This window comes from Myxocyprinus asiaticus, chromosome 6, assembly GCF_019703515.2.
Source record: "Myxocyprinus asiaticus isolate MX2 ecotype Aquarium Trade chromosome 6, UBuf_Myxa_2, whole genome shotgun sequence".
Classification (NCBI taxonomy): Eukaryota; Metazoa; Chordata; class Actinopteri; order Cypriniformes; family Catostomidae; genus Myxocyprinus; species Myxocyprinus asiaticus.
Window position 1 is genome coordinate 38,422,695 of NC_059349.1, and position 16,552 is coordinate 38,439,246.

The following is a 16,552-nucleotide window of genomic DNA, read 5'->3' on the forward strand; positions in this document are numbered from 1 at the left end:
TGTATTTTCCTCTTCGGAATGTCATTCAAACATAATAGTGGATTTTTTCTTTTGGTCTTGGAGCAAATGGGTAAGTGAAAATAATATTTGCTGTGATCTCCCATTCACCGCTGTCAAAGTTTACCCTTCAAATGTTTACTTCCGTGTTCCAAAACCCGGAGGGTGAAAAAGGTCTATAATGTTAGCCAACCATAACTGTGGCTGTGTCTTAAAGCAGTAGTACACAGAAACAGGGCATTTCAGACAGAGGGCCAGAAACAGGGTGAAAAACTGTCATGGAAAAATGCATGAATGACCACTTTTAATTAATAATAATTATAATTTTAAATTTTTTTTCACATATCCCAGCTAAGCTGGGGTCAGAGCGCAGGGTCACCCATGATACAGCTTTTGTATGAGCCATCTTGTATGATTTTGCCATCTTGTACCAATTATTACAACTAAATACGGTTAGCAGAGAGAATACGGAGCAGATAGGGTCAAGGGCCTTGCTCAAGGGCCCAACAGTGGCATCTTGGCGGTGCTGGGGCTTGAACCCCCAACCTTCTGATCAGTAACCCAGAGCCTTAACCACTGAGCCACCACTGCCCCCAATCAAGTTTTAGTCATGATGTCCATCGCAAGTTCGTGAGCGCTAGGGCTATGAGCATCACCGTGACAACAGTGCCACCGGCGGTTATGCATGTGATGAAAACATATCAACTCACATAAATGACCTTATGAAAACCTGAAATCAATTCCTAAAATAATGTCATTTAATGAGTATAGTGAAGTATTAGATCTTAAGCATCTGTGTTGTGGAATCTTTATGACAGGGGCGTATTCATTTTCTATTTTTTAGAGACTTCTATGATTTTGTGCTACAAAGCAAATTGTTATGGTAACGCCATATTCACAAGATACGCATTTAGCACGCAACTCAAGCCAAACGCACACCACAACTAGGTGTAACAACTACATGTCCAATCGTCCCCGACTGAAGTTACAATCTTGAAATCCCTTCACAAGCTCACTCACAGGAGAGTTTGTGATAAAAATGTGAACAAACAACATGAAAGAAAGGCCTCACACCAGTTTATGTGCTCTATCTAGAACTCCTGTTGTGCATTCGCTGACTTCATTGATTCACAGTTTTAAGTTATAATAGTATATTAATGTTGTTGATATAGCTGATTAGGCTCATTTATAGGCTATATAAGACTCATTTAGGTGATTAAAAGCGCTTCAGTTAACCGGGCTCACGCACGGAGCAATCATCACAATACTCTCTCTACAAGTTCAGCTGTTCAAGCTCCGTTGTGCATTTGCTTTGTAACCCCTATAAGAAATTCTCATAAGAGTAAAATTCTTATAATCATTGTATATTGATTTGGTATCCTTATTAAGATTCCTCCAATCATATTTCGTTGTATAACCTAATTCCAAAAGATCTGCCTAGCAACTGCTGTGTTTCCAAACAGAAAACTGGCTAGAAAAAATGCGGCAAGCCCCACCTCCACGACTGCATGTGTGAGCAAATGCTGAGGGAAAAGAAAGAGATCGTGACCAGTGAGAGAACTAGGCTGGGTTAACTAAGAAGTAAATCAATGTTGTAGTTAGAAGTTGATTTAAATGTTAAAGAAACTTAAATACAGAAGAAGCGATATCAAGGACACTTTTGTGCCTGATTTTAGCAATGTAAGAACATTCGTTTGAATCTCAGCCCCGGTTTTTTTTTTTTTTTTCATTGAAACTCTTCCGGATGGAAGATGGCGAGCCACCTAGCATTGATTCTTTGACCTTCAATGACTGTATAGTGTGTTCCTCTCCATCCAACAGTGTGGTAGGACTGTACAAGAACTCAAAAATTCCATTGGATTTCCTTTTTCCCAAAATTTCACCCATGGATATGGCTATTCAGGCCCTGGATAGAATCGTCATTTTCTTTTTTTTTCTTTTGTCAGAAAAGGGTGAACCTCAACTGATCTGAGCTCAGCAATGTAAAGTTGGAACAAACTGAACTGGTCAAATTAACTGATCAAGAGGACTTATACATTTACACTGATAACACACACACATTTTTTAATTGTAATTGTTTATTGCATTTCATCGTTGCTGTTAATACATGTTAATACAAGTTACAAACTTTGATGGTATCTTTGATTTCAAACAACTCATTGATGTGATTTAGAGAAGCCTTTGGGTTCCTCCTTTATTTGTCCCATCAATTATTCAAATTACACGACCTAGTGTGTACTTACCCACAGAAGGGTTGCACAGTAAACCTTGGCGAGCCAGCCAGGAGTTTGTAATTTTGCAAAATTTGAAGACCCAAAGTTTTCCAAAAACCTTTTATTACTTGAAAAAGGTACACAATATTTTGAATTTGTTGAACTGTTGTGCTGGAACAACATTGTAAATAGCAAGACTGCAATTCAGTCTACTTTAAACAGTGTTTCCTTCTAAAATGTCTGTTACCTTGATATAATTCATTGTGTACAGATAACATGGATGTAGTTATTAAGGAGAATTTGAAAGTACCCAATTTTGTCTTGATAAGTGGGTTATCAAACACTGCTGTTGATGATGAAATTGAGTTTTAGCATAAGTATGGAAGCATCTCTCGAACAGATAACTGATAATCAGTCCCCATACTGTCGGCAGCCAGTAGTTGAATTTGAACATGGTTCTGCCATGACAGCTTTAGAAGCTCTTACCTTATCACAGACCCTGTCATGGGGATCCTGAAGTAGTTCATCATATTCAAAGTCTAGCAAGCGTGTACAGTGAGACCTGTGGCACCACAACCACTAAAGCTTACCTGTCTGAGCTGAAACAATTAGCAAAGTTGAGTGGGAAACAATTTGAAGATGTTCTGAGGGATGAACTCAGTAGGATTAGCGATTCTGTTACAGATCAGCCTGTGCTGGATGTTATTAACCCACCTTCAGATTCTGAAAGGCCCTCTTTGCCTCGTGAAGCAGTAGAAATGCCCTTTGATGGTTTTCAGAAAGATTCACATAGACTTTCTGTGGACACAGGCCCTCATACACCCAACCCGAATGAGATCCCTGCAAGTGTTCTACCCTAAGAGTTGACAGTGCCCCAGTCAGCTTACCACCACGTATGTTCAACGTGTGGTTGTTGAGCATGTAGTCAGGAGCGGGGAGTTTGCTTCTCAACTCTATGCACCGCTAAAGTTCTTAACATTTCTCTGGCAAAGTTCCTCATCAAATTTTTAAGTCGATTATGATACTTTGCCGTGGAACAGTCAATTTCTACTTGAATGATCCCATAATTAGTGATGCACAAGTGGTGAGGAAGATCATTGAAAGCCTTTCACCTCCAGCTTCTAACATAATCAAAACATTAAGTCCTCTAACTCCACCCAAAGCTTATCTTGACCTTCTTGAATCCGCCTTTGCTGCTGTTGAAGATGGGGATGAGCTTTTTGCTGCATTTCTCCATCTTAATAATAATGCTGGAGAAAAGCCATCTGATTATCTACAGCGTCTTCAGACAGCATTGAGTTCTGTTGTAAGAAGCAATGGCTTTGCAGCCACTGAGTCAGACAAGCAGCTCTTGAAACAATTTTGTCGAGGATGCTGGAATAATTCCTTGATTTCAAATCTCCAGCTTGAATGATGCAAACCTAACCCCCCAAATTTCCAGAATTTTTACTCATGCTGCGCACTGAAGAGGACAGGCAAGCAGCTAAGAGTAACCAAATGCGACAGCATCTTGGGGCAGCAGGAGCAAAGATCCAACCCAATGTACAGGCTGCATGTAATCCGTGTTTTACAAACTTCGATTTACCTGTTGAAGGTGATTACATCCCCTCAGCAGCGGTACAGCCCTTGCAAAAACAAATGGCTAAACTGCAAACCCAAGTTGCAAATCTTCTAGCCCTTAGAGAAGAGAAAGCTGCTCAGGCAAAAATCCCCAAGCGTAACAAACCAAAGCCAGTTGAACACAAACAAGACAATAAGCAGTTGACAAAAACTCCTGCTACCACCTCAAAGCCAAAGCCTTGGTACTGTTTTAGGTGCGGTGAGGATGGCCATTTTGCTTCTTCTTGTAGTAATGCACCAAACCCTACACTGGCGCAAGCAAAGAAAAAAGAGCTTAGAGAAAAGCAGCATGCTTGGGACATACAGAACATTGCACTAGAACGACATGAGTTAAACTAGCCAACGCCCCTGTGGCGGGACACACAGAGGCCATGCATGACTCATGTCCCACATCCAAGAAAGCCCAGAAATGTACACTAAAACACACTGTCCAACAGAGCAGAAAGCTGCCGAGAGAAAAGCTTATTGGAGAAAAGTGCACTGCAGTTGTCCAAGTATTTGGGACTGACTGCAACTGTTTATTAGATACAGGGTCTCAGGTTACAACGGTGGCGCAGTCATTCTATAATAATTATCTTTCTGACCAACCCATTCACTCTATCGACAAATTGCTTGCAGTAGAAAGAAGCGATTGGTCAGTTAGTGCCCTATTCATGGTATGCTGAAGTCTGCATTATGTTCCCCAAAGATTTCCTTCACTCAGAACCTGAGACACCTACCCTTGCTTTAGTTGTCCCAGATGTCAATTCAAGCAGCGAAGTCCCTCTGTTAATTGGCACTAACACCCTGGATGCCATATATTAGCAGTGCAGTAACCAGCCAACAGTTTGAGGCAGCTGCTCTCATTATGGTTACAATCAAGTTTGGAAAGTACTGAATAAAAGACAAAAACAAGCTGCAAGTGGTTGATTGGGCTTAGAAAAACTCAGGGGGCAGACAAAGGAAGTTCTTCCTGCTGGGCAAAAGACTCTGCTTGAGGGATACATAGTTCGAGCCACTTCAGTTGGAGATGAGACGGGGGCCTTACTTAAACAGCCATCAGAGTCTGTCTCATTACCTTACCGAAGAGTAGTCCCTTTAAAGCACCAGTCTCTTTGAGGAACGAAACTGATCATGACATTATATTTCCCAGTAACTGTATTTTAGCTGAACTCAGCATTCCACACCAGCTTCCAAAACCCTTGTGTGAATGAAGGGAAGCTGACCTCAGCTCATTGTTCCAGTCAGCATGGGAGAACTCGAGATTCTACACTGCATTTTGACTTTGGACAGTCTCCATTACCTGTGGAGTGGAGGGAACGCATAACACAGAAATTGAATTATTTCTCAGATGTCTTCTCCCATCACGATCTTGATTTCGGTCACACCACAAAGATAAACATTATATCAAATTGAAAGATGAGACCCCTTTCAAACAGCAAGCATGTCCAATCCATCCCCAAGATTATGAGGCAGTAAAGAAGCATTTGCATATCCCTTTTCAATGCCGGCATAATCCGAGAATCTAAGTCCTCATTTGCATCACCGATAGTTGCAGTCCGTAAGAAGAATGGAGGTGTACGCCTTTGTGTGGACTACAGGAAATTGAACATGCAAACCATACGAGATGCTTATGCACTTCCAAATCTGGAGGAGTCATTCTCTGCACTTGCAGTATCTCAGTGGTTTTCCATGATGGATTTGAAATCCGGATATTACCAAGTCGAAATGGAAGAGAAAGATAAGCCCAAGACAGCCTTCGTTTGTCCATTGGGCTTCTGGGAATTTAATTGGATGCCTCAGGGCATTACAAATGCCCCCAGCACTTTCCAACGTCTCATGGAAAGATGCATGGAAGACATCCACTTGAAAGAAGTCCTTGTTTTCCTGGATGATTTAATCATTTATTCTGACACCTTGGAGGAGCATGAAAACAGGCTTGTTCATGTGCTCGGACATCTCAGAGATTACGGACTAAAGTTGTCCCTTGACAAATGTAAATTCTTTCAGACTTATGTCGCTACCTGGGACATATTGTGTCTAGAGGAGGAGTAAAAACAGATCCTGAAAAAATTTGAGCTTTAAAAACCTGGCTGAGACACCAGAACTTAAAGGAACTCGGATTTTCAGGATACTACCGGCGTTTCATTAAAGACTACTCAAAGATAGTCAAACCACTGACCAATCTCACAGTTGGTTATCCACCTCAGCGTAAAGGGAGTAAGAGAGTTACAGACTGCAGGTACTTGAATAGCAAAGAGCCTTTTGCTGAACGTTCGAGTCAAGTGTGTCAGAAAGCCTTTGAGTCCATTATTGATAAGTTAACCTCAGCTCCTGTTCTTGGCTTCGCTGACTCTAAGCTATACTACATGCTGCATACAGATGCTAGCACTACTGGCTTGGGTGCAGCATTGTACAAGAACAAAACGGGTTATTGCTTATGCAAACAGAGGGTTAAGCCATAGTTAATCAAGATAGCCCTCAAATGGGCTATCATGGAGAGGTTCCATGATTATCTCTATGGAAGCCAATTTACAGTAGTCACAGACAATAATCCACTGACTTACCTACTCACTACAGCCAAGTTGGATGCGGCAAGCTATCGCTGGCTAGCTCCACTTTTACCTTTAAAATCAAGTACCAAGCAGGTAAACATAACATGGATCCTGATGGATTATCAAGGAGACCTCATGATGCGTGGGAGGATGATGGTGCATCCAAAGACGAGACCCGGAAAATCCAGCGATTTACTGCACATCTCGTAGCATCCTTTAGTCCATTGAGAGATATCGCTAGAGAAACAGCTGAAGCGACATGTCAAAGGCATATTGTTAGCCAAAATTGAGCATATCCCTCTCCTTTGCTATGTAGAGTCTTTAGCAATGCAGTCATCAGCTGTTCCTGCCAGCTTTGAGGAACAGGACATTGAGTGTGGTGTTTCACCTTTGCAGAAGTACAGCCAAGCAGACCTCAAAAAGCTGCAAAGAGAGGATCCCATCATAGCCATGTCATAAATCTCCTGGAGTCTGAACAATGGTTACCTGCCAATCTGAAGGCTGACAACCCAGACCTCCAGTCTTCAGCTAAAGAATGAACTCCTATACAGAACACGGCTGTGTGAAGGCCAGACAGTCTTTCAATTGGTATTACCAGAAGTGGTCCAACCCACTGTACTCCAGAAACGTCATGATGACATGTGCCATTTAGGGATTGAACAAACTCTTGACCTTATTAGATCAAGATTTGTCTCTCGAGGTGGAGCAGAAAATCAAGACCTGCGGAAGGTGTATCCGGAGGAAATCTCAGCCCAATATGGCAGCTCCTCTTGTCAATATATGCACTACCAGACCCATGGAATTGGTGTGCATGGATTTTCTATCACTGGAGCCAGATAGTCAGAACACAAAAGGATATACTTGTCATTACAAATCACTTTACGAAATAAGCAGTGGCCATTCCCACGATAGATCAAATGGCAGCTACAGTCACAAAGTGTTTGTGGGACCATTTTTTCACACACTACAGATTCCGACTTCGAATCTCATGTCATAAGAGAGTTATGTGCCATCACAAACATTCATAAGGTGAGAACAAGCCCGTACCATCCCAGAGGGAACCCTGTGGAGTGTTTTAATCATACCCTCCTAAGCATGCTAGGTACCCAGCAAGATAAAGAGAAAACTCATTGGCATGATTATGTGGAACCATTAGCTCAAAGAATGTGTAACAATGAAATGTAACAACTGTACAAAGAATGAAGTTACTGGGTTTTCACTCTATGAGCTCATGTTTGGCCGACAACCAAGGCTACCTATTGAAATTGCCTTTGGGTTACCTGTCAAGGATGGTAGAACCTCTTCTCATTCTCAGTATGTAAAGAACTTGAAAGCCAGATTGGAACACAGCTATGGAATTGCAATCCAAAATGCTAAGAAAGTTGCTGAAAAGAACAAGAGATGCTTTGACAAGGTTATCAGAGGGTCCACCTTGGAGATCGGAGATAGAGTACTAGTGAGAAACCTGCGTCTGCGTAACAAGCATAAACTCACTGATTGATAGGAATCTACAGTTTATACAGCTATTGTAACTAAACATATGGAAGACTTACCAGTGTACTCTGTGAAGCCTGAGAATGCAGATGAGCCTGTAAGGACACTGCACCATGATCACCTTCTTCCTTGTGGATTTCTTCCTGAAATAAAAGAGTCAGAGTAAGTAGTTATTCCCGCTAAGAAGCCAAGGATAAGAAAGTGTTCAATCTGAAGAACCTGATTCAAAAGATGAGGAAGACTATTGGCAGCCCACGTTCACCACATCATATCTCACAGAAAAGCGGATGGTGGAAGTATATGAAATGCCAGGGAGACACACAGTTTCAAATCAGCCTGTTAAGAAGAACATGATGAGGGATATTCCATTCCAGCCTGATCCAGACCTGAGCACAGGAGAGCAAGACTTACCTGGTGAAATTTTTGTGGAGATTCCTTCTGACGGTACAGTTGCCACTACCCAAACTAAGGATGAAGCAGAGTATCAGAGTAACTCACCTCGAACAAGAGTTGAGGAAGGGAACTTACCTGCGACATCCATGGATGTAGAAGCAGGAGATGCAAATGAGAGTCCAGCCAAACAGAACTCACTTATAAGAGAGAATCCATATGGAACTTGTGCGGATGGACAAACAACAAATTGCATAGGACAAGACCAGAATTCCATGGAGACTAATGCCAATGTTGAGAAATCCTCCAATGAGATGCTTAGTGAATGTTCTGTGCGCAGATCGGAAATAATTCATAGACCTCTGGGATTGTTTCATTACTCAGAGTTAGGGAAACCCCTAATTTCATTTGCACATACTTTACTGGAAGGATTTCATCAAGCAGTTGTTGACACTTTGGTAGAAAAACAGGATACCTTGAGAAACACTACAGCCTCAAATTACTATGTGATCTAAGTAACATGAAGGGACTCGTGTTAATTTAGATGGGGAGTGTATAACCCCTATAAGAAATTCTTATAAGAGTAAAATTCTTATAATCATTGTATATTGATTTGGTATCCTTATTAGGATTCTTCCAATCATATTTCATTGTATAACCTAATTCCAAAAGATCTGCCAAGCAACTGCTGAGTTTCCAAACAGAAAATTGTTATTGGCTAGAATAAATGTGGCAAGCCCTGCCTCCACGATTGCGTGTGTGAGCAAGCGCTGAGGGAAAGAGATGAAACATGACCAGCGAGAGAACTAGGTTGGATAAACAAAGAAGTAATCAATGTTTTAGTTAGAAGTTGATTTAAGTATTAAAGAAACTTAAATACCAAAGAAGAGATATCAAGGACCCTTTTGAGCCTGATTTTGGAGATGTAAAAACATTCGTTTGAATCTCTGCCAGGTTTGTTTTTTCCATTGAAACTCTTCTGGATGGAAGATGGCGAGTCACATAGCATCGATTCTTTGACCTTCAGTGACTGTATAGTGTGTTCCTCTCCATCTAACAGTGTGGTAGGACTGTACAAGAACTCACAAATTCCACTGGATTTCCTTTTCCCCAAAATTTCACCCATTTATATGGCTATTTAGGCCCTGGATAGAATCGTCGTTTTCTTTTTTCTTTTTTTTTTTTGCTTTTGTCAGAAAAGGGTGAACCCCAACTAGTCTGAACCTCAACTGATGTGAGCAAAGCAACATAAAGTTGGAACAAACTAAACTGGTCAAATTAACTGATCAAGAGGACTTATACATTTACACTGATAACATACACATTTTTAATTGTAATTGTTTATTGCATTTCATTGTTGCTGTTAATATATGTTAATACAAGTTACAAACTTTGATGGTATCTTTGATTGTCTTTGATTTCAAACAACTCTTTGATGTGATTTAGAGAAGCCTTTGGGTTCATCCTTTATTCGGCCCATCAATTATTCAAATTACATGACCTAGTGTGTACTTACCCACAGAAGGGTTACGGCTTCATTGCAAATGTAAGTTGTAATATTATATTTATGCTGTTGATGGCTTGTTTATCTCATAAATTTATATGATGCGTTCGAAAATAGCTGATTAAAAAAGTGCTTACGTTTACCAGGGATCGGTGCTTTTATCTCTCTACACGCATCTTGGATGAAAAAAAAATCCTTACAATACTAAGAGTGGATCATTTGAATAAACAACGTTTTATTCAACAAGGTTTTTCCTTCTTCTAAAACATTGTCAATGCATTGGTAATATCTTGCAGTGTTGTTTATTTCTCATCATATTTTCGTCAACAACGTTTGAATTAAAATTGTTAAAATTATCCTCAAAATCCTGTCTTTGTTAACGGAATCAAATAACACCTCCAAAATTTGTGTGTAATTAAAAGCATCTGACAATTGAAAAGCATTCAGCAAAGGTAGGACAAAATTGTCCAGCTGTTTAGTGATATTTCATTGTGCTGAATATTGGAGTTTCACAATATTAACAGAATCTGACATCTGGAATATACAGTTGAAGTCAGAAGTTTACATACACTTAGGTTGAAGTCATTAAAACTCCTTTTTTGAACCACTCCACAGATTTCATATTAGCAAACTATAGATTTGACAAGTCATTTAGGACATCTACTTTTTGCATGACATGAGTAATTTTTCCAACAATTGTTTACAGATAGATTGTTTCACTTTTAATTGACTATATCACAATTCTAGTAGGTCAGATGTTTACATACACTAAATTAACTGTGCTTTTAAGCAGCTTGAAAATTCCAGAAAATTATGTCAAGCCTTTAGACAATTAGCCAGTTAGCTTCTGATAAGAGGTGTACTGAATTGGAGGTGTACCTGTGGATGTATTTTAAGGCCTACCTTCAAACTCAGTGCCTCTTTGCTTGACATCATGGGAAAATCAAATGAAATCAGCCAAGACCTCAGAAAAAAACTGTGGACCTCTACAAGTCTTGTTCATCCTTGGGAGCAATTTCCAAATGCCTGAAGGTACCACGTTCATCTGTAGAAACAATAGTATGCAAGTATAAACACCATGGGACCATGAAGCCATCATACCGCTCAGGAAGGAGACGCATTCTGTCTCCTAGAGATGAAAATAGTTTGGTGCGAAAAGTGCAAATCAATCCCAGAACAACAGCAAAGGACCTTGTGAAGATGCTGGAAGAAACAGGTAGACAAGTATCTATATCCACAGTAAAATGAGTCCTATATCGACATAACCTGAAAGGCTGCTCAGCGAGGAAGAATCCACTGCTCCAAAACCACCATAAAAAAGCCAGACTACAGTTTGCAAGTGCGCATGGGGACAAAGATCTTACTTTTTGGAGAAATGTCCTCTGGTCTGATGAAGCAAAAATTTAACTGTTTGGCCATAATGACCATCCTTATGTTTGGAGGAAAAAGTGTGATGCTTGCAAGCTGAAGAACACCATCCCAACCGTGATGCATGGTGGTGGCAGCATCATGCTGTGGGGGTGCTTTGCTGCAGGAGGAACTGGTGCACTTCACAAAATAGATGGCATCATGAGGAAGGGAAATTATGTGGATATATTGAAGCAACATCTCAAGACATCAGCTAGGAAGTTAAAGCTCGGTCTCCATTGGGTCTTCCAAATGGACAATGACCCCAAGCATATCTCCAAAGTTGTGGCAAAATGGCTTAAGGACAACAAAGTCAAGGTATTGGAGTGGCCATCACAAAGCCCTGACCTCAATCCGATAGAACATTTGTGGGCAGAACTGAAAAAGCTTGTGCGAGCAAGGAGGCCTACAAACCTGACTCAGTTACACCAGTTCTGTCTGGAGGAATGGGCCAAAATTCCAGCAACTTATTGTGAGAAGCTTGTGGAAGGCTACACATAATGTTTGACCTAAGTTAAACAATTTAAAGGCAATGCTACCAAATACTAACAAAGTGTATGTAAACGTCTGACCCACTGGGAATGTGATGAAAGAAATAAAAGCTGAAATAAATCATTCTCTCTACTATTATTCTTACATTTTAAATTCTTAAAGTAGTGATCCTAACTGACCTAAGACAGGGAATGTTTTCTATGATAAAATGTCAGTAATTGTGAAAAACTGAGTTTAAATGTATTTGGCTAAGGTGTATGTAAACTTCTGACTTCAACTGTAATCCTTACTTCTGATGTATGAAATCTGCAGTATAGTCCAATAACAGACAGAAATGTTAAACTAATGCAAAAGGTTTTGTATAACACCGATCAACCACAACATTAAAACCACCTGCCTAATATTGTGTAGGTCCCCCTCGTGCCACCAAAACAGCACAAACCCACATCTAAGAATAGCATTCTGAGATGCTATTCTTCTCACCACAAATTGTATAGAGCAGTTATTTGAGTTACCGTACACTTTGTCAGTTCGAACCAGTCTGGCCATTCTCTGTTGACCTCTCTCATCACCAAGGCATTTCCGTCTGCAGAACTGCACCTCGCTGGATTTTTTTTTTGTTTTTGGCACCATTCGGAGTAAATTCTAGAGACTGTTGTTTGTGAAAATCCCAGGTTACAGAAATACTCAAACCAGCCCATCTGGCACCAAAACCATCCATGCGATTATCTAATCAGCCAATCGTGTGGCAGCAGTGCATAAAATCATGCAGATACGGGTCATAAGCTTCAGTTAATGTTCACATCAACCATCAGAATGGGAAAAAACTTTGATCTCAGTGATTTGGAGCATGGCATGTTTGTTGGTGCCAGATGGGCTGGTTTGAGCATTTCTGTAACTGCTGATCTCCTGGGATTTTCACACACAACAGTCTCTAGAATTTACTCCGAATGGTGCCAAAAACAAAAAGCATCCAGTGAGCGGCAGTTCTGCAGATGGAAACGCCTTGTTGATTAGAGAGGTCAACAGAGAATGGCCAGACTAGTTCGAACTGACAAAGTCTATGGTAACTCACATAACCGTTCTGTACAATTGTGGTGAGAAGAATAGCATCTCAGAATGCTATTCCGAGATGCGTGTTGGCGCTGTTTTGGCGGCACGAGGGGGACCTACACAATATTAGGCAGGTGCTTTTAATGTTGTGGCTGATCGGTGTATGTTATTTGGGGTATTTTGTGATATTTTACAAAGGGTTGAATTTTTATTTTGTGTTCAATGATGCACTTTTTGAAGTATGATGGACAATAAACACGTAATTTGCACACACTCCCACCCCCGCCCTTCAACCACCGTATGACAACGTTCACCTGCGGTGATTGGCCCCTAACCACCGCGGTGGTAAAATATTGCCACCGTAACAGCCCTACTGGGCGCTATGAAAGAAGCTAATTGACAGTGGCATTCGTGTGTTTAGTGCTTTTTGTTCTGCATAAGAAAGAAAATCATAGGGTTTGGAACAACATGAGGGTGAGTACATTATGACAGAATTTTCATTTTTGTGTGATCCATTACTTTAAGACATGTAGCAGACACTCTTATCCAGAGCAGCATACAAAAGTGCTGTTGTAATCAACTGATGGAAAGCCTGCAATTTAGAATGCAACCTGTATACAGAAAATATTTAGCAGAGATGGGCCACTTCTACTAAAATAAATGGGAGAAATTGGAATGCCCAACGGTCAACGGATGTAGAAAGGAAGTCCCACCTTACAGGTAAAAGAGCCAATCACCTTTTAGATACAGAAATCGCCTGTCAATTAACTTGAGAATGTGCATTGGCATTAGCTATACAAGCCAGGAAAATTGCGTTTTTTAGCGTAATCCGAGGAAAAGCAGCACAATTTATGATAGCAATACTGTCAGATTTTACTGCTGATTTGAAATATGTTCTTTGATCATAATCTTGACCAACCATTTTGGAGATTCTGGTCTGTCCCCGTTCAAGCAGATAGGAGCTGCACTTGTATGCCGTATGTGTACATAGAAAAATAGCTGCCCGGGAGCATTCCAAAGATGGTGCCCAGTGGAATGACTTGCTAAAAAGACTCTGGTGTATCTGCTTGAAAAGAAGTTCTCCGTGCACAAGTACAAACAAGTACAACAAGAAAAATAAACTTACTATAGACCGCATCTGTCGCTGTTTCTATACCTGATTCCTGAGGCTTTGTCTCCTGTGTTTTCAAGAAAGGCCTGACAGAAGGAGGCATCTCAACGGAGGGCTCTTCCTGAGGAGATATTACTGGAGATGCTGCACTCTTCTTGCAGCGTTTCACTTTGGGAGAGGTGCTTGACTTTTCCTGCACATTCCTTTTTCTGCGACCTCCTGGCCTTCCTGCTGCAGCAAGCCTCTGAGGTTTGTCCGTTCTTGATGGTGTTGCATCTGGAGGAGGTTTCTGACAAGACTACCAAATGAAAAATTGTGAAACAGTTAAGCTTGACATTTTAAACACTCAACAATCAAGAACGCTATAATGAATGTTACACATACCCTTGCTGGACTTGTCAGTGGCACATTCTGAGGTCTAGGGGGTCTTTGTGGTGAACAATTATCCTCAGCTGTGTTTGGAGACAGGGGTTGGAGTTCTGATTTCGGTGTAGAGCTGAGAAAAGGGCTTAGCTGAAGCTTGCCCCGTTTTGGAGTACATGGTCTAGAGCTACAATCATATTTAGTGTGACAGGAAGATATCTCCTTTTGAGGCCGATGAGATATAGTAGTACATTTGGGAAGCCCCGTAGAAACCTCAGAGGGGGTATACATTTTTTTACAGTGCCGAAAGCGTGTCCCTTTTGTGGCCCTTTTTGTTTTGTGTGGTTCGGGGCTTGCAATGTGTGCAGCTTTGTCCACTCTTTCAGAACAAACTTTGTTACCAGTTACGTCGTCTGAGGCATCCACTCCTTTCTCATAGGGCTGAGTGCCTACCTTCTTTCTGCCCTTATGAGATCTTTTTGAAGTCATTGCTTTGGGGATAGTATCTTTTTGAGGCACCTTTGGCTCAGGTTCATGTGACTTTGAAGAAACTTGTCCATTTATACCTGTTACTTGATTTAAAGATTGTTGTAAACAAACAGGAGAGTCAGTAGGGGCACTTTTGTTGACTGCTTGAGGTTTCTCCTTTTTCTTCTTAGTTCTTCTCCATCCACATGACTTGGCAGGATATAGATTTTGAGTCTCTGAGGTTCTCTCACTATGCAAGATGGAAACGTCACCCGAATCAGGTGTGTCAAGTTCTGTCAGAACTTCAGTGATGGTGCGGCAGGTCCTGTGTGGGTTCCTTCGATGGTGTGAAGAGGAGATGTCACCTGATAAACTCATCCTTGCTACCTCTGATGTCTCAGCACTTCAGCACAATCATGGTTTGTTTCATTGTGCAGGGCTGCAGAGAAACCAACAGTGAAAAACCAACATTAACCATGTAATCGCTCATTTTAGTAGTCAGAATTGCAAAATAAATGAACAATCATGAATGCCCCATACCATCTGTCTGATAGGTGTGAAAAGCCACATACTGTATGCAACAAAAAGTTTCACAATAAATCTGGTAGCTTTTAAATACACACAGAACATTTGTATGGTAGAAAGTTTAATTTACAAATTATGCAATTATATATATAAGTGCATAATTTGTAAATTAAACTTTCTACCATACAAATGTTCTGTGTGTATTTAAAAGCTACCAGATTATATATATATATAACTCTCTCTCTCTCTCTCTCTCTCTCTCTATATATAATGTTACATTTACATTTAGCAGACGTTTATATCCAAAGCGACTTACAAATGAGGAACACAGCAAGCAATTTGTCATACAAAGTTCAACAGCATCTACAGTGTTGTACTGCCAAGCTCTCAAGGTGGCTGGAGTAGTATAGGCGCTAGTGCAGAAGAAAAAGACAGGGAAGGATTTTTGTTGTTGTGTACAGTAAGTGCAAGTTAAGTTCAATAGTTAGTAAAATTAGTGTGGATTGATTAAGTGCTCATTGAACAGATGTGTTTTCAGCTGGTTCTTGAAGGCTGAGATAAATGTTGAATGTTGAGATGATATATACACTGATCAGCCACAACATTAAAACCACTGACAGGTGAAGTGAATGACATTTATTATCTCTTTACAATAGCACCTGTCAAGGGGTGGGATATACTAGGCAGCAAGTGAACAATCAGTTCTTGAATTTCATGTGTTCAAAGCAGGAAAAATGGGCAAGCGTAAGGATCTGAGTGACTTTGACAAGGGCAAAATTGTGATGGTGATGGCTAGGAAAGGCAAGGCAAGTTTATTTATATTGCACATTTTATACACAATGGTAATTCAAACAGTGACAAGAAACGCTGTTAGTCAAAAAGACATGCGCTTGAAGAAACACACTTTATTATGTTTTTAAGAACAGACAAAAGAAAAGCCGTCAATGCTTGTGTCTGATTTGCTGTTTGTTCAGGGGCGTGCAGCGGGATCCTGTCTTGTGGAACAAGCGCATGTAAAGAGTTATTACTCTTTTTTTCTCTGTTTCATTCATCTGAAAATTGTTTGCAAGAATAATGTCATCTAAGAGAATGTTGCAAATTATCTCCGATCATTTCGTGAGGTGCTGTGAGTTTAGTTAACTTTATTTCCATGGAGCAGTTCGCTCTTACACATTGTGAAAGCAACTTAAGGTTAAGTAACATATACAGGTATCTTTGTATTGAAGAAACAAAGACGAAAGCGATTAAATCAAAGTAATACAAGACACGTTCATATTGAACCTAAAATTGAGTTCCATTTTATTTTCTTTAGGCAGCATTAACTGTATTACCAAAATGCAACACAAACACATTTGATAAGAACACACATTTGATAGAATTT

At 40.4% G+C, this 16,552-nt stretch overlaps 1 protein-coding gene across 11 annotated transcripts in view; it reads right to left on the reverse strand.

The window, feature by feature from the left end:
- LOC127442106 (PWWP domain-containing DNA repair factor 3B-like) overlaps window positions 1–16,552 on the reverse strand; it is a 38,085-nt gene that overhangs the window by 7,840 nt on the left and 13,693 nt on the right. For 8 of the 11 annotated variants that reach the window (XM_051699896.1, XM_051699899.1, XM_051699888.1 and 5 more), the window contains 2 exons: window positions 14,200–15,085; window positions 13,831–14,113 (listed from right to left, as the gene is read on the reverse strand). In XM_051699896.1, the coding sequence (XP_051555856.1) occupies window positions 13,831–14,113; window positions 14,200–15,024 (1,108 nt within the window). In that variant the 5' untranslated portion in view covers window positions 15,025–15,085. Of the gene's footprint in view, window positions 1–13,830; window positions 14,114–14,199; window positions 15,086–15,487; window positions 15,585–16,552 lie in introns of all 11 variants that reach the window. The other 3 variants (XM_051699898.1, XM_051699897.1, XM_051699892.1) reach the window with 2 other exon arrangements.